Genomic DNA, 23,079 nt, shown 5'->3' on the forward strand with positions numbered 1-23,079 from the left:
AATAACTTTGGTGAAATGTGCTTCGTTCTATCTCCTTTTATGAAGCCTCCTTTTAATTGAGCTATACATGCCGCAATGTCTTCATATAATACTATGGGTATTTTTGTATCACACTTCAAGCCACATCTTTCTCTGATGAAATGTATCACTGATCTCAACCACACACATTCTCTACTTGCTTCATGAATAGCTATTATCTCAGCATGATTCGAAGAAGTAGCAACAATGGATTGCTTTGTGGATCGCCATGATATAGCAGTACCTCCGCATGTAAGCGTATAGCTTTGTTTGAGATCGGGCTTTATGTGGATCAGATAAATAACCTGCATCTGCATAACCAACAAGATTTGTACTACCTTTGTTAGTATAAAACAGACCCGTAACTAGTTCCCTTCAAATATCGCAATATATGCTTAACTCCGTTCCAATGTCTTCGTGTGAGAGAAGAGTTATATCTTGCTAGCAAATTAATAAAGAATGTTATATCAAGTCTTATAGCATTAGCAAGATACATAATGTCACGACCCGGCCCGATCTCGGGCACCCGTACGTACCAAAACCCAAAAGTAGTAACTCAAACATTTAGAAAAATTTGGGCAGAGTTTCCTCTGTTTTTCTTACTAACCAAAAATTAACCTGCATTCAGAAAATACCAGCAAAGGCCACACAGGGCCAACATATTTATATACACATGTAAAGGCGAGTTTTAAGAAATGCGCGGTAGATAACCGCCCAAACACATAATACATACACAAAGCTACTGAGACAGACCATAACCCACTCTTTATGTCTACTGTGCCTCAACATACGGATCGGAATCGGAAGACGGGACGGGCCCCGCCGTACCCAATAAGCATATGTACAAAGCAAACGAACAACGGAGAGAGACATATACCAAAAATATCGACTCGGGTCAAATGGAGCACTCTCAATAGAACAGGTACCCTAAGTCGGTGGCGTGTCTCGAGGTGCGTCGTACATTCATGGGCATGTAACACGGCCCCGAAGAACGCGGGTCGCACGGAAATGTACCGAGTATGTAAGCGGATTAGTAAGAAGCATAATCATAATCGTGGGGACCTCGAGTACCGAAATATAACAGCCGAGCTATAGCCGAATCAAAATACAAATACCCATCCGAGACCTCAAGACATAATACCAAAAGATAAGTAATGCATAACGAATCATATAATGTCATATGAGCTATGTCGTGTCCCCGCCCTCTCGATAAGGGACTCGGTAGATGGAATTATACGTAACATCATCTTATGCCAAGTATGCACATAACGTGTCCCGGCCCTTTATTAAGGGACTGGTAATGTAGGATCATGCAATCATACATATATATCATGTGTACATAACGTGATCGCGGGTCCGGTGGATAATAATCATGTGCCATCCCGGCCGCCATCCCCGTATCATCACATCACAATCGTACAAATAACGTGTCCCGGCCCGCAAGTACGAGGGACTCGGTGAATAGTGCACACGATACGAGAACATATCCTGCCGGGCTCGGTGAATAGACATATCATAACTTGCACGTGCAGTAATGCGAGTAAACATATGCATATAAGTCCCGGACTCATTAAACAAATCACACAAATAGTCATAATACGTACCTTTCGAGTACCATGACGGATTATGTCAAATCGAGTTTTGAGACTATTCGGACGTAGCAAATATATCTTGGGGCTTACAAGAGATTCGTAATGGTCGTTCTTAAGCAAACGGAACAAAAAAGCGTATGACATATCGCCTCGAGAAAATCGGACGATAGGCGTATATGTATGTGTATGCTCTTGTGGGGATGGCACGATTACTTACTTCAATTCATGTTTCTAGAATCATAACACATGTCAAAGCATATCATGGACTCATCATATTCATCGTTCGACACGGTACCATAATCAAAAGATTTCTTTAACATTATATAGAAATAAGTCAATTAAAAACCGTAGTAAGAGGTCTCGGATTTTTGTGGGCCCACCTCGGGTCAAGTCGAGGCGGCGGACATAAATTATGGATCATAGACTTTATGAACTCATTTATGAGCGTTTGGAACAATCCTAGGTCCATTAGGGAAGGTTTCATGCATACAAACCATTTCGACGATAAGTTGTAAGGAACGGGTTCAATTGTACCGAACAATTTGACGCTATTTTCAATCTTGTATTATGAGACGGGAGATCGTGGCCCGCTTTCAAGCCTAGTATAACATGCCAAGAAAGAATAGGGAAGGCCCCACATACCTTTGTTATGCCTTACGCTCGTCAAATCTTGATTCCCGTTTGAAAATCGCAAATGGTCATCTTTACCAGTTACTATTCATGCAAGTTTAACATTACGACTCACGGTTAAATATTGGCTACCGAAATTTGACTCTCTATAAATATGACACCCCGAGATTCAACTCGGCTCAACACAACCAACAACAACCCAACAAAAAATATCAAGAACATCAACAACCACAACTTAATACAATAGAGCCTATTTAGTCATTTTTCCAACATAATGATATAACCCTCATTCCAACTTCGCGTTTCCAACTCAATTCCAACATTTTCACATTCATCATTCATCAAGATCATCACAATATCATTCGGAGACACACCATAACATTTCTACAATATGTATACAAGATATACAAATTACGCCAATTTTTCCACCAAAGCCATAACTTACTCAATTCTTCCAATCTTTAATATACAAGTTTATAATACATTTCTAACTTCCAAATTCATCAACATTACTCACAATTTACACCTTAACCATTTCATTTTCATAATACCATAAAATCATACTAAATGACATAAGTTCCTACATTTCATTTCAAGGCAAACTTATACCATTTTACCTTCATTTACATTACAAGGATCACAACAACAACACAACCAACATATTACAAATTAATTCAACCTCACTTCTCCTTAATGTACCACACGGCCAACCCTCCATAATTCCAACCTCAACCAAATTCTTCCAACTTCCATTGCCAATGTAATTTCCATCATAATCATAGCTAGAATACAACACAAATTTAATTAATCTTGCCTACACACACACATGTATGCACACGGCCAAACATGGCCTTCACACACACACACGCCATGCACAAGACACACCATACTTCCATAATTCTCACATAATTCTAATCATTATAACATATTTACTTATTCCATAACATAAAACATGAAATTCATACCTTTTTCTTCAAATTCCAATCTTCCGCAAAAAGCCTTTGCTTAGCTAATTGTATCACGTCGGAGAGCGTATCGAACTTGTTAAGAATTCAAGAAGAACAAGAATTTTGGATGGAACAACAAGCTTGGAAATTTTTTTTTTTTTTTTTTTTTTTTTTTTTTTTTCCTCGAGGCCGACGGCCTCCTCTTTTTTTTTTTTTTCTCTTGTTCTTTCTTTGTTGTTCTTGAAAATTCTATGGATGATCATGCAAGATCATCCCTTATATTAATTAGTCACATGCCTATCACATGACTAATTAATATTGGACTTCATCCTTTTTAGGCCATGGCCGGCCACCTCCATGTATTGGGCCTCAATTTTTCTTCCAATTTTTTCTTGGCCCAATTCGTTGAAAACTCGTTTTGTAATTTCCGAAACTAATTTCTAAAATTCCAAATTTGCCCTCGGCCTTCTCCGACGTCTTACCCCGATAAATTTTCCGTAGAACAACATAAGCATATTGACTAGAATCAAGAAATCGACTTATAACATACAAGTCACAATTATTTCAAAATTTTTCCGAATATGCGAAAATGCCGGATGTAACACATAAGTGCATCAATGGCACTAAGATGTGATACTTCAGGACCAAGAAGCCCTTCACTTTTTCTTCGTGAGGTCGGAACGGATCTTTACTCACTTCAAGTGAGTGAACAACCATTGGGGTACTTAAAAGATGCGTATAGTCCATGTAAAACTGTTTAAAACTTTTTCGGTATAGATAGATTGATGGATAAAGATCCTGTTTGCTCAATGTTCAATATGCAGACCAAGACAAAGCTTTGTCTTTTCAAGATCTTCATTTCAAATTCTTTCTTTATATATTCGATTGCCTTTTGGAGCTCTTCTGGAGTTCCAATGAGATTTATGTCATCAACATAAACAAAAAGTATAACAAACTCTGATTTTGTTTTCTTAATAAATTCACATGGACAAATGGCATAATTTATATAACCTTTATTTACCAAGTACTCACTGAAGCGATTGTACCGCGGTTGTTTTAGAGCATATAATGATCTTTGTATTCTGATTGAATACATTTTCCGAGACTTTGAACTAATTACTTCAAGCATTTTAAATTCTTTAGGAATTTTCATATAAATTTCATCAAGTAAGTCATATGAGCTGTGACAGCATCCATCAGTATAAATAATGTGACATCTTCTGATGTTTGGACTACTGGCCCAATAAACGTTACGTTTACCAAGATGTATCATTTTGCTTGGTAATTATTTCTACGTCAACATGCTTTAAGAGACGTAGAATTCAAATCCTCACAGCCTTATACAATATTGCGCGTTATATTGTACCAAAATATTGTCAACAAGATATCATTTTGCATCGGTTCGCAATTCGACATAACTTACTGAGATCTCATCACTTCATTATTTTCAGGTACCTGAACCTCGCATAAGGTTTCATGAAGTGTTATGTCGTCGGCTCTTCAAGAGCACTTTGCCTCCTTATTATGATCATTTGCTCCTCCCCCTTTTCAAGGATTATTATATTTGGAACCGATTGGTCTACCATGCTCCATGCATGTTGTAGACTCTGTCCTTCAGGGACATTAGGAGCATTTTGCAGATGAAATATGAAATAGTTGGATCAGCAAATGCTTCCAGCATTTTACTTGAATTATTTGAGGATCATACTGATGATAATTCACAACATATTTCTTACTAGCATATTCTTTCCCCTTATGTTAGAAAAACTAACACATATTCTCATTTTCTTTGGGAAATCCATCTGTGTGCATTTATAGTATATCCATTAATCATATAACGCACATCAAAAGCTATAAGATGGAAATATTTTGTTCCTGGCCCAGAACTAATTATGAGGGGACAATTTAGCATAATTTATTGGTCTGAAGAATACAAGAGTCGTTATATGCAATATCATATCTCAGACCAACATCTGAAGCTTTGTTCTCAGAAGCAATGGTTTAGCTATATAATGGAGGCATCCAACGCCAAACCAGCTTAGATATAAACCAGCTATCAAGATGAATTGTCTTAATTACATATTCTGAAAATTGTGCTTCCAACTCAATTACTTTGAGCAAGCAACTTTGTAAATGTCAAACTGCCAGTTGACAATAAACATACATGTGATCGTCTTGTAGATGCATCTATTTAAGACATCACATGGCAGGTGAAGGGGCCCACATTCACCTTTTATATTTTTCAAAATTTAAGGGATTCAATCCCAACATAACTGGTGTAATCAACTTATCATGAGAACAAGCAACACAAACAAATTCTTGAAGAATCTTCTAGTTCTTCAATATATTTCGAATACTCAATTAGCACATCGATTTAAATCAGTACAATCAAAATGGTCTTGTCAACTGATAAAATTATATGTACCTGTAAACTTCAAGTTTACCATGACGAATGTTATTTATTTTAGTAAACTTCGGATTTACAATTGCATGATATTTTATGTCAAAACTTCTGGTTTATTGTGACATGTGATCTCATCATGCTTGGGTAACGCTTTACACATGTGTTCCTACCCGTAATAACTTGGAGATATTCAATCTTCCAATCATTTGTAGTCTCAATATGATGACCATTTTTCTCGCTAGTAAACTTCAGGTTTACTACAGTTTATTTTCCAATCATAATAATTATGATCTAGGATGAATGGTACTATCATAAATAAGCTCTTCGAGAGACGTCAATTTGTTCACCATAATCATAGATTATTTGGACACCGCCGATGTCATGATACTTGTAGATAAACAATTAGCTCTTCTAGAACCCTTAATCATTAGTTTCTAGTACTACCAAATATTTTCTAGATACTTCTGGTATCACAAAAGAAAATTTGATTAGACACTACCGGTGTCATGAAAGAAACAAATAATCAAATGGAAATTTAAAGACAATTTTAAACTATAAATTACGAAAAGTAAACGTTAAGCTCTAAACATCAGTATTTCAAATATCTCCTTCAAGGAAATTAACCGTTAACATCTGAATATTTTCTATCAAAGCAACAACCACGTAGTAATCACATCATTCAGGAAGAGATACATTAATGTTTATTTCCTTCAAGGAAATCAAGAACAACTAACCATAATGTATCAATGTGATTATAATAGAAAGTATTCTATTCTGCTCCCTTTGGCCTTAGAATGATATTTTAATAAAATTATTCGAGATGTTCTACGTACGATAGGTACGTGTTTCAATGCCTTAATTTCATACCACAAAAATAGCAATTTGTTATTTTATCTCTCCAGAAGATAGATCGTGGTATTTCTTCGTTCACTCCGGGGAATGAAACTCGTTTATTCTAATGCTCTTGAAATATGACGTTCAGCAATAATTGGTTATTTTGCTCAAGCACAAGAAGGCATTGCTTCTCATATTGTCTCAGATGTACTGTCAATTCTTTCTACTTCAGGAGTAAAGTTTCAGTGTTTTACTACTTCGGGTGCAAGAATTTAAAGTTTTACTCCTTTGGAGTAAAGTTTAAAGGTTTACTACTTCAAGAGTAAATTTCAAGGTCTTACTACTTCAGGAGTAAATGTCAAAGTTCTACTACTTCGGGAGTATATTACAAATTCTTACTATTTCGGGAAAAGAATTCACAGTTTGCTATGTTTGGAGCAAATTTTTGAGTTTACTACTTCGGGAGTAAAGTATAGAATATTTCTTCTCAATTATTCCACCTCTTCTGGAGATGAGTCATGATAACTTCACAACCAAACACACGTCCATCTTTATAATCTTTAGTTACCATATCTTTGTCACATTTCACTTCAGGGAATGGATTTGTATTTGTAACATTTACAAACATTCTCATTTTTCTGGAATGGAATATATCTGAACGTGCCTCAAGCATATCAAATAATGATAGCTTAGAACCTCTTTTAAAATATTGCTACTTTAGGAGCAAATTGAGACATATATATGATGTAGAAAATTTTTCTCTAATATATTTTCAGTTGTAACTACAACAAGCCAATAATAATATTATATAATAATATTAGCACTTCCGATGATTAATTATAAGCATAAATAAATTTAGCCATACACTTTTATTGTTTACGTGAGCTACTCCAATGGCTTTGTCTCCAAGGCATGACTTACCATTTTATAAGGTATTAATTAAACAAGCCACATGCATAAACTTTTGCCACGTAATATAGCTTATTTAAAGCTACAACCCTTGTAAAGAACTGTAAACATACCTTTGCAAGAATATGTTAATAATGACAGACGAACAAGCGGCAAACGAGAATTTCTTTTCATCACCACAAGAAGTCAGACGAGAGTTTCTCGCAACAGGCGATGTTTATCTTGTACTCGTGTAACTTCAAGAATTACACCATAAATAGAGAATCAAACTCAAAATGGCAGAGTCTCGTACTGATAACGTGCTATAAAATAAAGACTATAAAATAAATACACGGGAGAAATATATAGAGAGAGAGTAAGATTGTGTATTGCTTATCTTCTATGTTACAAAACATATGGCCTCATATTTATAGAAGTAAAAATCCTAGATGGCCAAGTAATTAGAGGACACGTAGTGGCCAATATTTTTGGTGACTAAACATCCTTGATGGCAAAGTATAGGAGGAAACCTAGTGGCCAAAAATTTTGATGACTAAGAAATAATCTTGCTCTCCAAGATAGTCTTGATATCCAAGCATTAATCTATAAACTTGGTGGCCACTTTTACATGGTGACATCTAATATTTAAACTTGGTAGCCACTTTCACCTGGTGGACATCCACCAATAATATATTTACAACAATTTGTAGCTACTTTTAGGTTATTACAGTTGTATTTCATTTTTGTTAAATACATGTATTTTGTTTCGTTCCTATTTTTTTGGGCGAAATTCTAGTGCCACATCTGGATGGAATCTTTTAAAAATGGAAAACATAATAACATATCCCACAAATCACGTCTTGCGATTATATCTTCCATAGAGTAACAGGATTCTATTTCATCATCCAAAGCGGCGTTTCAAATTCAAAAAATACTCAAGATAAAAACGGTAAAACAAAAAGCATCTGAGATCATAATTGGAGCACCAAAAATTTCAATCTGCAACAGAAATTCAAATACAAGGAAGAATCAACTGATTCTTGTGATTTAGAGTCATCTCATTAAGGAAGAGCTGATTACTACGATATGTATTTTGATATATTACAGGTCTGTTTGTTTTTTGTACTGTATGATTTGTTAATTTTCCGAATATAAATCGCTCGTCTTATTTGTCACAACTTTGTCGAATACTTTTGTGTATAAAATTGAATTTCGGAGTGTGTTATAGATTTGATATGTAACACAATTCAAATACAATGAAGAACTCGATGATATTGTTTATTGAGAGTCGTCTTACTGTGTATTTCTGAATTTGGTGATTTACTTCAAAGAAGAACTGATTTCTAGAGACTAACACATTAATCTATATGTATTTCTCAATATGAATTTATTGAGAGTAGTCTTACTGTGTGTATTTGTCAATTGCTCCATATACATATATACATGTACTTCTATATGTAACTATATGTATTTCTACCAAACGACATGGATTGTTTACGAGCATAGAGATTTTTATATGCTAAATACAGATAAATACATTGTAGGCATGAAATACACAAAAATACAATGTATTGCAGGTTTGAAATACATATAAATACATCTAAATTCCTTCAGTGTATTTTTTTGCGTATTGAACAGATATAAACAGCAAATTTATTACGGGCATTAGAGAGTTTATTTCAAAATACCTGCTAGTGTATGTTTTGTATTTAACCTAGCAACATGTATTGGATGATGAAAGAGAATCCTGTTACAGGCATTAATGTATGTTTTTATATTTGTTAAATACAATAACACACACTGCAGTCATTTACTTGAAGGAATAACTGATTATTAACGGTGTGTATTCTGATCTATTACATTGTTTGATTGAATTTGGACTCATGATTTGCTATTTTGCTGAATATAACTTGATTTCTGATTTGTAATTTGTAATTACTTTCTTGACTACAGGTGTGTATAAAATTGAATTTCGGCAAAACGTAGTAATTTATGGCGACCATAACGGCATTAATTAGACACTCAGGTAGTTGGAATGAGCAGAATTGTTTTACGAATTACAATATAGATGCCATCATATTCAAGGAGTATGCATTGTATACAGATTTTGTTGCGGAAATTTCAAATCAGTTGAAAGTAGATATGAGTATTAAAAAAATACAAATCAAATACACTTTTGAAGGTAATCCTATGTCCATGGAAATACACAATGACATGGGTGTGAGGGTGCATGTTGAACTGAAGAGAGAAAAAACGAGTCCGGTATGTATCCGTTATGTGTTACCATAACTGATAAGAGAACTGAGGACTATTTATCTTGGGAGAGTGGTATTCAAGAAGAGATGTTACTACTTGAATGCGCCAATGATTTCGAACCTATGGATACAGTGGGTTCTATAGAGATGGCGGCGTCAAATACTTGCAAGGCCGTTGTTGTATTCAAACAAAGCAAAACATTGATTATTTCTGAATAAGAATCAAAAAGATATTTCTGTAGATCAGATATACAAGGATAAAGATAAAGTGAAGATGTCACGACCCTAATTCCCGATCGTGCGGGCACCTACCTTAATATCACTAGTAGGCGAATCCTTACCCATTAGCCTATTAATCACTAGCCAATTTCAACTTCTTTAATCATTTATTCTCTAAGAATCAATAGATAAGTGAATGAATAAATAGTCTAACCAAGTCATAAATAATACATACTATAAGTGTGAAAGTCTAATTATTACATCCCCAAAATTTGAAAGTCATCGTACAAGGACTCTAACCAACAATGTCTAAAGAATGAAGTATCTATCAAACATAATAATGAATAATGTCTGCAATGAAAGTAGACATCTGGAAAGAAAGATCTTCAGGCGGCATGACATGGATAGAAGCTCGCCCTCGGATCTGATCAAGCAAACTAGCTTCAAGCTAGAGATGTGGTCTGGATGAAATCTCTGGAACAGAATTTGCACTCAAAAGGGTGCAGCAAGGTAGTATCAGTACAAACACTATGTACGTGTAGATATCGTAGGCCGACTAAGATTAGTTCACGCATATAAGCATAAAATCAACAAGATAAACAGATAGGCACATAATACTCAAATCAAGGTCACAGAACCTTCCATAACTAAATCACAGCCTAAGATAAAGCTTCTAAACCACAAGTCTGTCAAGTCTCAATAATCTCACCCGATAATCACAAGTCCAAGTTCTGACCCCAGATAGAGTCACTAATCTACATTTTTAACTCCGTCATTAATCATATCTATTCCACGCAGCCGTTTCAACAAACCATGCCAAAATCAGAACTAAACGAGCTATATAATGATGCAGAATAAAATGTAATGATGTGTAATGCAAAATATAATGATGTGCAATGTAGTGCAATGTAATGTAATGCAATGCATTGGCCAATTATCTTAAACTTGTCACATATCCGTACACACATGCTAAATGGTAATGTTTGACCCATTAGCCATGACCTGCAGGGGACCCATGGTGTCCATGTACCCTCGTGCCGGAATCTTACCTCGAATCACGAGTCTTTAACTTAGGCCACATCCTCACCCCCTGTCAAATGTGCCTTTTCATAGTTATAATATCTTTCTCATCACAATGTTTTTCCATTCCACAATCAATAAGGGATGTGAACAATCAATAAATCAATATCAGGGAACACAAGTCACCATGTCACAAGTCATATCAAGACTCAAGAATCAATTCGTCAATAACATGAATAAGGGATTACTCCAAGTCAACAAGAAGAGTGTATATGAACTCCTTATTTATCATTTCATATCAGTTCATCACATAATTAATCAATCAATAGCAAACACAAGGCATCATGCCACAAGTCTTTCATGAATCGTTCCGGACCATTTCCATCATGTATGAGTGAATGAATGCAAAAATGGTAAATCAATGCAATCAATGCCAATGAATATAGTATGGAAGTCACAACACTATAATCCATATCAAGACATATAAAAATCAATGGAATGAACTGTACGCACCATCTCAGTCAACATAAAGAGTCTATAACATCTTTTTCCTTCTAATTAAACAAGTGCACTTCGCACTAAGTCTTATGTCATCAAGTGCTCAATTTTCTCATATATCATCAACATTACCAAGTCGTAATTTAATATCAGCATATGTATGAAATGAGAATGTATGCCATGCATGTTATCACCATTAACAGTACATCATACTCCACGTTTTCATATGTGTATTATCATAAGTACATATCACGATTCAGGTATACTCTCATTATCCTTCCTTTCTCCGATGATATATGACACCATAAGGTAGAATTTAGAGGTAATAAGTCTAATCACCATAACAGGGCAACAAGCCACAATCAACAACACGAGTATGAGAATATATTAACTCCTTCCTTCCCGTATCACACAAATACACCTTCTATTTAATACATAAAGTAATGGCGACAAGACCACAAAATCAGAAGTCATACCAACCTAGGTAATATCCAATCAAACACCATGTTCGAAGACCTAATCATGCTTTCTCCCGTCAATTCTACACAATATATACGTTTCGCTAATCAAAGTCTAACTAAAGTAAGCCGTAACCTACATCGAATGCAGAACAAGAGCCACAAACTACACCACACAAGCCTTCTATTTCTGAAGCACTTCAGAACGGTCAAAGTCTAGCAATATAATGCTAAGTAAGAGATAGACCTTCTAATCAAACAAGAACAACAATTGGGGAAGAATACCCAATTACTTCTACCCCTTTCAATTGGGTGAACAATAACTTAATGATGAATTTCTTATAACTTTTATCGCTACAATCATACTGTTCCAATTCATGGGTTTTCTAATCAATTTAACCCTTTCAAATAGATTTTAGGCAAAAGTTCCTATTTTTATTCGAATCCTAATTCTCAATGCACAATTCTCATAATTAATAATCAAATTGTCATCCTAGGAAGTGATAATCTATACTCCTAGATGATTAGACAACAATGAAATCAACAATCTATCAATTATTTAAGGGTTTACTAATTCTAGGGTTCTAGGATTTTCCTTCACCATTAGAGACCCTTAAACTAGCCATGGAACTTAAAGAAGAAAGGTAAAGGAACAAATAAAGGTGGGGACTTACCCTCAAAGATGCTTTCACTAATGAATGGGATAAAATTCGCCTCTTTCTCTCTTGAAAACTATGTTTGGGGTTTTGTGGGTAATGACTTCAAAATTTCAGTATAAAAGTAGGTTTCTGCAACCCCCCCCCCTCCCCCTGACGATCGCTGCAGCGGTTTTGCTTTCGCGGCCACTACTTTTGGTGCAGCAGGTTCGCTGCAGCACTCCCTCGCTTCTCTCCAGCGGACCTGCTAGTATAGCCCAAACTAAAATGACCATAACTCCCTCATCCGAAGGCGAAATGCAACGATTCTTTTTGCTATAACTTTGTAATTACGATATGGATCTAATGGTTCAATAAAAACACAAAACAAAGGTCATTTGATCAATATGGAGTCCTTTATAGCCAAAGGACAACGGCGAAAACATCGAATACGAGCGCGACAAAACCTAAATCCATCTGAAACTCTTCGGAACCTCACCAAAACTTATGGACAAGTTCAAAATCATCATATTAACTTGTTGTAACTTTCAAAATATTGACACGGGGTCGTCTTAACCCGATGTTGACCATGATCAACTCTAACTCATTAACTTAACTAGTTCCTCCACCAATGACTCAAATCACACTTGAACCTTGCAGACCAATGACTTTACTAAGTCATAACTCATACTAACGGGACTCAAGGGAAGGGTCAACAAGGGTTAATGGGTCAAAACCACTATAACGACCAGACAGGTCTTTACATAAGACAGTGATGGCAAACTATGCGATTTAAAAAGGTTCAAATTCTGCACCGAGAGGTCAAACATCTAAAGGTTAGTTTGTATGTCTAATGATGTACGTATATTCCCTATTTTGATAAATTATATGTTAAAATCTATACATGTGTATGTATCTGGAATGATCATATTTGATGTTGAATTGTTATTGTTTTTTGTATTTGAAGCTATTCACTTGTATGCATATTTGGTGAATGTGAATGGAAATTTAGGGCGTCGGCTATTGGTAAATCGGACATGGTCAGAGTTAGAGAGTTCCAAGACAAGGATAATTGTCTGTTGAAGTATAAGGTGTATTCACAACGACATGCAACTAGTTGGTTGATAGGTGGGATTATTAAGCCCAAAATAGCAAATCATAAGAGGAAATACACACTTATGGATATAGTTGATGATGTGAAAAATCAATTTGGCCCGGATGTGCCTTACATGACGACCTGGTGTGCCAAGGAGAAGACAATGAATGATTTAAATAGGATCCGAAATAGATTCATACCGTAAATTACCGGATATTTATCGATTACATCATTGGGATTAAAGGGAATACGTCTAGTAACCCTTGGCGGCACTTTTGAATCTGCCATTGATTTCAAAGAAATTGGGAGTTCTGAAGTAAAACTCTAACTATGAATGAGTTCTGTTAACTGAAATTGAAAAAGAAGGAATGAACAACAACGAACAACCAATAAATCATATACACCCACAAAATAAAACCACCCAAAAATATTGTGAGAGAAGCACTTACATATTTGTGTGCAATAACGATCTGGGTTGACGGAGAAAGTGAGATTTCGGTCGATGTAGAGAAAGAGGCGATATACTCAGTAATTGAAAACGGAAGAAAAAGAGAGAGGAAATAGAGAGAGAAAAGTGAATGAAAAATGGTTGAATTTTGATAACTGCGCGTGAAATATGGTGTTGGGGTAAAGTAACCGTATGTTACTAATTGTAGCTATAATATGTAAAGCAAATTTTTTTTATAACTACTAATAGTAAATAATAATAAAAAGATAGTTATTATATATAAATAACACTTAGACTTAGTTATGCTAAGTAAATTTTCCAATTTAAAACACGTCATAGATGATCTAAGAACCAGAAAGATGATATATCACGGAGTTTGATTTTCATGCCCCAAGTTTGACTTAAGAATCAAACACATCCCCCAAGTTTGAACAATTGACATTTTCATCCCCACCTCAACTTCCGGCCATTGATCGGTCTTAAAAAGGGCTAAAATGTAATTTACTAATATTCCAATTTAATAAATGCCCTTAATTAATCATATACATTTTTTTTCCATAATTATCATTTCTTCAAATTGGATTTAGCAAAAATGGATTATTTTATAACCAAAAAGCGATTTGAAAAAAAAAATTGGAAAATATATTCCGAAAAAAAAAATATTATTCATGACCAAAGACTACAAATAACATTAGTCAACGTGAGCTCTTTTTTTTTTTTTTTTTTTTTTAAACGTGAGATCATGAACTAGAAATGATAGTTATGAAAAGAATCTATATGTGATTATGATTAATTAAGGGCATTTATTAAATTCTAATATTAGTAAATTACATTTTAGCCCTTTAATGACCGGTCAACTATTGGTTAACTTACCAGTCAATGGCCGGAAGTTGAGATGGGGATGAAAATGTCAATTGTTCAAACCTGGGGGACATGTTTGATTTTTAAGCTAAACTTAGAGGATGAAAATGATTTTCACCCTATTTTAATTAAAAAAAGAAAAAGGAAAAAGGAAGCAGATATATCCCGGAGTTTAATGGTCAACGATAAGGTTTTAATAGAGTAAAATGAAAAGTCCTAAAGTATGTAGGGACTTAAGAAAGTAAAAAACGAAAAAAAAAAAAAAGAAGAAGAAAGTTTCAACTTATATTCACTGATCAAGTCACTGAAAAAATAATAGTAGTAAATGTTATCGTCTATACAAAAATAAGTATAAAATGAGTTATCCTGTGTCGATTTCTAGGCTGAGTAGTTGAGTATAAAATGAATTATCGTTTATACAAAATGAATTAATTGAGTTATCCTGTCGATTTCTAGGTTAGTGCGGCGTTGTGATTGGATAAACAAGACGTACAAAATCTTCTACGAATAGTAAATTAATGGTTAATTTACATTAATCTGTGATGTAGAATGGCTCAACAAGCATATTTATCATCATCCATTAATTACAAAAAAGTATAGTTACCGTAGAATCTAATTCTAAAGACATGTTTCATCAATATATGGAACTAATAATTAGTTCCCTAATATGCCCCTTCATAAATATGGATGGTCAGGCACGAAGGATAGATTATTAATTAGTAAAAAATATCTTCTTTTTTTTTTAAAAAAAAGACTCTTTGTAAAAAAGATTTAAGTTATATTCTTGTGTAATTTGTTTCTTAAGTATCTGTGTGGTTAACCTGTGATAGAAAGTACGCTAATTATCATTTATATCAAATTACAAATTAATGCTTATGATATAGATTTAATAGTGATTATTTTATAAGTAATCTAATTATACAAATAATTTATTGTCATGTACTCAGATATATAAAAGTTAAACTCCCGTAAACACACAAATAAATTGCACATATTGAACCACAAAGTCCCGTTAGCAATTTTCTTACGAGTGTGGTGCAAGGCAATTAGCCGATCTGGATTAACCAATTATTATAGAATCTAACTGAATGAAAATAAGGAGGAAGAATTTGACTTAATCACGTTACTTAGTATTTTAAACCATTGAAGCAGAAAACACTAAAAACTATTATAAAATCCAGAAAATTCAAATCTGGAATATTTCTATTCTTGTTAATTGGAACAGAATATCCTATCTTATTAATATGTATATATATATAGTCTAACTTAATATTAAGCCAAGTGGCGTAATATGAACAAGTCATTTGGCAACAAATTCTATTTGCATTAATCTATATATATAAAGAGAGTAGTCTAACTTAATATTAAGCCAAGTGGCGTAATATGAACAAGCCACTTGGCAACAAATTCTTTTTTTTTTTTGGTAATTAAATGATTTTTATTAATCACCAAAGATCAGACTTACATATCAGTAGCAGCTATACACAGCATGCTAACTTCTCATATCATTACACAAGCTAACTAGAATCTAAAGCTATGAATGACATTGTAAATTCTAGGTGTAGCTCTAACACACGCAACATACATAATCTCCTTAGCTATAACTTCCCAAGTTCTATTGTGTTTTTCAAATATTCTAGCATTTCTCTCAATCCAGATGGCATATGTGACTTCAGTGCAGACCAGTTTGAATATTTGTGCTTTCCGGGATTTTCCTTTTGAGTTGTGGATGAGCCACTGTTGGTGTTGGTCCCAGTTGACAGGGTTATAGTACTGCATTTGCATCCATTGCCCGACCCTCCTCCACACCTTTCTAGTAAACTCACATTGTACAAATAAGTGCTCCCTTGTCTCATCATGCATTTGACATAGACAGCATTTGGGCTCCACCTCTATTCCCCACTTTGCCAATCTTTCAACAGTGAGTAGTCTTCCCAACAGTTGCAACCAAATAGTAAAAACAGCTTTTGGTCTAGCTGCATTCTGGAACATCATACACTTCCATGGCACTGTGGTTCTAGCAGTTATGGCCTGGTAATAGATTTGTCTAATCAAGCTCTGCCTAGTAGGTTGAATTTGCATCTGGTTTATTAAGTTTCTAGCTTCAAAAAATTTCCTTACTAACCAGCATGCTTGCTTAGGAACTTGCACACTCTCCATTGCCTGTTGTTTGATATAGTAGGTGTGAATCCATCGGATCCACATTTTATCCTGTTTATGCTCAATATCCCACCATTGCTTAGCAATTGCTGCCCTATTCCAGATGTACGTGTTAGTAATGTTCAAGCATCCCACACTCTTAGGAGAGCACAAATTATCCCATGCTACTAAAGCTTTTTTGGTTATAGCATTACTCCCAGACCACAAGTAGCTTCTGCAATGAGCTTCTATGATTTTTTTGACCTTAGTAGGAATGATATAAATTTGTGCCCAGAATGCTTGCATTCCAAATAATCTTTTGTCTGAACAAGTTGAGCCCTGCCTGCATAAGAGAGTTTTCGAGCTGTCCAGGATTAGATTTTTGCAGTGATCTTGGATATCAGTGGTTGCCATTGGATAAGAGATATCTTTTGAGTTGCTAGTGGAATCCCTAAGTATTTAAAGGGAAGCTCCCCATAAGAATATCCCAATTTGTTCAAGATGCTTACCTGGGCAGCTTGTGTCACTCCACCGAAATAAACTGAGCTTTTCCCCAAGTTTGCTTGTAGCCCAGATGCCTGGGAGAACATATTGAAGCATGGTGCAATACAGTCATAGAAGTTATGTCACCCCTAAAGAATAAGAGCAAATCATCAGCAAAATATAAATGGCTTATTCCAAGTTTAGAGCATCTTGGGTGGTAGTGAAATTCCTTTATCATCTTGAGGCCATTGAACATTCTACTCAATATTCCATCCCTATAGCAAAGAGGAAGGGTGACATAGGTCACCCTGCCTTAATCCCCTAGCAGCATCAAATGGAGTAGCAGGCTCTCCATTAATCATAATGCTATAACTCACAGTTCTTACACATTCCATGACCCATTGAGTATATATAGTAGGGAATCCCAACTCATACATCACCTGCTCCAGGTAACTCAATTCTATTGAATCATACTCCTTTTGGAGGTCTATCTTAATCATGCATCTAGGGGATATATGTTTCCTACTATAACCTTTGACTAGTTCATGGGCAAGAATAATGTTATCACCTATCTTTCTACCCGGTATGAATCCAGCTTGGGCTTCACATATCACAGTTGTCATGACCTTTTGCATTCTAGTCGCCAAAATCTTTGAAATAAGCTTATATAGGACTGTGCAACAAGCAATAGGTTGATACTCTCTAATGGATGCAGGGTTAAAGTTCTTAAGTACCAAAGTGATAGATGTGCAGTTTACAGGTTTGTGCATTTTTCCTTGGTTGAAGAAGTCCATAACAGCTCCCACTACCTCTTGCTTGATTATGCCCCAAGATTTTTTGAAAAACACTGCATTGTATCCATCTAAACCCGGTGCTTTGTCATCTCCTATAGCCTTTAGACTCTCAGTCACTTCTCTTTCAGTAATAGGTACACATAGTTGTAGTCTCTGTGCTTGTGACAGCATTGGCCCTTTTTTCATAATGTTACCGTTAACGGCAGGTAGAGCAGAAGTGGATGCCCCCATCAGCCCTTTGTAGAAAGCCACAATTTCTTCCTTGATAGTTTCTGTAGTAGTCAATGTAGCCCCATCCAAAGAAGTGAGTGTGGTTAGCTGCTTCCTTTGAGTTCTTTCCTTTAATACTGCAGAGAAATACTTAGTATTTGAGTCTCCTAGCTAAATCCATTTAGCTCTTGATTTCTGCTTAATAGCACTTTCCTCTATGAGGGACCATTTCTCTAGCTTTATTATAGTTTGCTTTTCCTGGTTTTGCAGTGCATCAATCCATTGTCTCTTCATCTGTACTTGGATCTCAGCTAGAGATTGTCTTGCTTGCTCTATATTTTGTCCCACATACTTAAACTCCTCTGTGTTCAGTTTTTTCAAGTCAAACTTTAATGCTTTAAGCTTCAGCCAAATATTACTCATTTTGTCCCGTGATAGCTTCTTAACCCAAACTGCAGCAACAATGTCTTGAAATTTGTTATGCTCTGCCCAGATATTAAAGAATCTAAAAGGAACTTTAATGTTTCTCTGCATATTTGTTAGAGGTAGTACCATAGGGGCGTGATCTGATATGTTGGGCAATTCATACTCTAGTACCACCTGTCCCCATGCCATCATCCATTCATGGTTGCCAATGGCTCTGTCCTGCCTGCTGCACATCCTTTTATCACCATCTTTGTTTATTACTCCTGGTATAATATTCTCCTTTCCAGGCTATTTCATTTAGGTGCAGATCTTGTAGGCATTCATCAAAATCCCTTATTTCAACATACTGCACAGGGTTGTTACTCAATCTATCTTGGGGGTAAAGAAGAGCATTAAAGTCTCCACTGATCAGCCAAGGTCTGTTAAGCCCATGAGCCAAGTCCTTCAAGTATCCCCATAAATCTTTTCTTTGCTCAACTGTGTTGTACCCGTATATCACAGTCAAATAGCAGTTAATCTCAGCCCCATTTGTGACTAGGCAATGGAGTAGTTGATTCTCCTCTCTGATAAGTGTCACTGTGTATATGCTAGTGTCCCATATCATCCAAATTCGCCCATTAGTCGCAGAATTATAATTAGCACAAATACCCCATCCTGGAGCTATGTTTTGCATTATTCTAGTTGCTTTGTGTTGCTTCACTCTTGTTTCAATCAGTCCTGCTAGCTTGATGTGTTTATTCACTAGTATCTTCCTCACCTCCTTCTGCTTATATCTCTTATTTACACTTCTCACATTCCAAAATAGCCAAGTCATTGAGTAAGAGGTTTCCCTTTATCAGGGGGTAGCACTATTTTCATTACACTTGAACTTTGGTCTCCCCCAGTCCTCCTTTTTGCTGATGTTGAGCTCAATGTAGGGAAGTTTGACAAATTCAATTCAGGATTGAGGCATCCTTGATCTTGGGTACTGTTAAGCACCTGCTCATTACTCCCACTCTCTTTGTAGTTGATCTGGGCTCAGCTGATTTTGTATTGCACATTGCATAGTCCCAATGCTAATGTCTACCATTGCAGTTGGCAGCTCATTAGTTAGTGGTTGCTCTGGTATTGATTGCATTACCTGAGCTGGTTGTTCCCTTGGGTTTGTTGCTTGCTGCCCTTCTTGTGCTTGGTTTGGTTCTTTGGATACCCAGGCCTGAATTATTTTTGGTCCCCTTTTAGCAGCCCTCCTTCGTGGTCGTGCTTGAGCAGCAGGAGCTGTCACTGGTGCACATTTATGCCCAATGGACTGGCACACTTCATAGTATAGTGGTCGCCAATCATATGTCACAGGTTGGGTAAACAGTTTCCCATTTGGATCTAGCACTTTAATCTCATCAAGTAAGGTTTTGGTGATGTATGTCTCAATAAGCATTCGTGCAAATGAGACCCTTGTCTGCTTTGTAGTACACTCATCTGCATAGATAGGTGTCCCAATAGAGCTAGCAATTCGACTCAGTGAGTTTGCACCCCAACAATTCATTGGCAATTGTGGCAATTTAATCCAAAGGGGAATTTCAGTAGTGAATTCAGAAAAGTCAAATTCCGGTGTCCAGGGTTTCAAAATCAATGGCCTATAATTGATGGTGTAAGGTCCAACATACAGAATTTCACGCATATCCTCAATTGTTTGGAATTTGACAATAAAGTATCCCTCCTCATATAGGTGTACAGTAGGTTCAGTTATGTTATTCCAAGTTTGGGAGATAAATCTGTTCATGGTATTATAGCCAGGACACTCACCTATTGTGTAAACAATTAGTGCACACCGCCATTTCTCCCTCCCTTTCCACATCATCCTTCTCTAATTGCACCACCACCTCACCATCTATAATCATAGGGGGAATGTACTGCAAAGATAACCCATTCTCTACAGATTTGTTTTTTGCAAACAAATTCACCCAAGGTACCTCTGGTTGCTTACCATTGTCCACTCTTTTGCCGGAATCTGTTGTTATTTTATGTTACCCCATTTACCGGCCCCGCATTTACAGTTCTTACGGATGTATCAGCAGCTCACACAGTACTCACATCTGGTGACTCCATATCAGCAATACTCATCTGCAATTTTCTTGTTGGCCCAGCTGAGCTAGATGACGACCCTGTCTCATTCAATCCTCTCTGAATTGAGACTGGTGGTGTAACCTTGTTGACATCACCCAGATCCACCGGCGTAGTTGGTGCTTGAGCCCCTACAGAGTTAAACAAAAGTTTATAGTGGCATTTTTCGAGGCCTTCCTCGACCTCGTACCACTTCATTACCTCCCGCTTTGCCTTTACCTCGTCCTCTTGCCATGGATTCCTCACCGACGGTAGTTAGCTAACTTGCGCCGGCTTCATAGAGAGAGAACTTTTAACAGTTAATGTTGGATAGTACTAAACTTGGAAATTTTCTTTCAATTAGGGTAAAAAGTGAATTATTTTTAATAACAACAAATTCTATTTGCATTAATTATAAAAGAAGTTATTAATTGTAGTTCAAAATATTACCTAATTTAATAATCTACTACTAATACTAATAATAATATATATATATATATATATATATATATATATATATATATATATATATATATATATATATATATATATATAAAGGAGAGTAGTCTAGCTTAATATTAAGCCAAGTGGCGTAATATGAACAAGCCACTTGGCAACAAATTATATTTGCATTAAATTTAAAAAGAGATTTTTAATTACACTCATATATTACCATATAAGAGATATATCATATAGTTTATAAGGGATACTATAATAATAATAATAATAATAATAATAACAATAATAATAATAATAATAATAATAATAATAATAATAATAATTTACTATAAATATACTATGTTGACTTTTTATCTTTTTTATGCAATAAAAAACATACTACAATTAGGTGTGATTAATTATTGAGTTTCAATTAAGAATGATTGACAATCAAGTCGCATATATGGTAAAAACTGTTGAGTTTCAATTAAGATTGATTGACAATCAAGTAACATAAATGGTAAAAACTATTGAAGCACATGTATGCTAATATATTACACGATATAAAAGATAATTAATTTTTAAAAAAAATGAGAAAATCAAGGAAGCATTCCACAAAATGAGAAAATCAAGGAAGGATAACATGTCTAATCTAGAAAAAAGAGTTGCAAAATGAATAATCATGCACTAATTAAGAGCATAGTTGGAAAAAAATATGGTGCATTAAAGAAACCCCTATTTGGTAAAGAATTTTGAAGAACCAGAAGAGTACACGAAATTAAGTAGAGTATATTCATTAACATCTCAATGCCACATTTCAACATTGACAACATACTATTTAGTACATTTTATTTACTGCATTGACACAAAATTAATTAAAAGTACTATTTATAGCATATTTTTACTGCATTTAGTACAATTTAGTACTGCTAATAAGACTGAATTGGTGTCGATCAATATGATTTGCATTTATTTACTGCATTTAAAACTTTTACATAATTGACAATCAAGCAACAAACATGGGAAAAAAATATTGTCATCAAAAGCCCTTCCATAATAAAACTCCGTAATCATGGAAACTGGATTCCAAATATTTTAAAAATTTTGTTGTATCAAGAGCCGGAATCTTCCATAATAAAGTTGTATTAAATACGTAGTGTTTACATATATATTTCGATTCATTGATTAACATTTTAGGTAAGTTACACATGTGCATTTGTTTTCTCGCTATCATTCTCTGGGGTGTGGATTCCAAATATCTTTTATGTGCTCCATCTCTTTTAGTTTAAAATAAGCTTTTTTTTTGCAAATTGAAAATTACATCTCAAAAATCAAGAAACGAACATAATTAGCATCTTAAACAAGGAATCACACTCATTAACACCCATTAGTGATTTTGAACTTGCATCTCTTATGTATATTAAAAAATGAATTTTGCACAAGTAAAATAACATCAATAAGGAATTTCAATCCGGAAAAATAATAGAAAAAAACTCTTCAATATGTTGTAAATGTAAATAGATAAACGTGTTTGAGCTCATCACATTCTTTTGTTTCCATTTTTTTGTCCATTTCATTGACATAATTCGCCATTTTACACTTAGAGAACATCTCTTCTCTCTCGATTGGGGAACAAAAGAAATTATTTATGAATCCAAAAATACTTATTTTAGGTAAGAGAAAGTAATTTATATATGTGTTCTCGCT

General features: G+C 35.1%; 1 protein-coding gene across 1 annotated transcript; it reads right to left on the reverse strand.

The window, feature by feature from the left end:
• Nucleotides 1-16,324: 16,324 nt before the first annotated feature.
• On the reverse strand, nt 16,325-17,356 carry LOC132039073 (uncharacterized). Its single transcript, XM_059429619.1, has one exon. It carries the CDS (start codon nt 17,354-17,356, stop codon nt 16,325-16,327), a length of 1,032 nt encoding a protein of 343 aa, XP_059285602.1.
• Between the last annotated feature and the right edge of the window lie 5,723 nt (nt 17,357-23,079).

The sequence above is a fragment of the Lycium ferocissimum genome, chromosome 12 (assembly GCF_029784015.1).
Source record: "Lycium ferocissimum isolate CSIRO_LF1 chromosome 12, AGI_CSIRO_Lferr_CH_V1, whole genome shotgun sequence".
In the NCBI taxonomy this organism is placed as follows: domain Eukaryota; kingdom Viridiplantae; phylum Streptophyta; class Magnoliopsida; order Solanales; family Solanaceae; genus Lycium; species Lycium ferocissimum.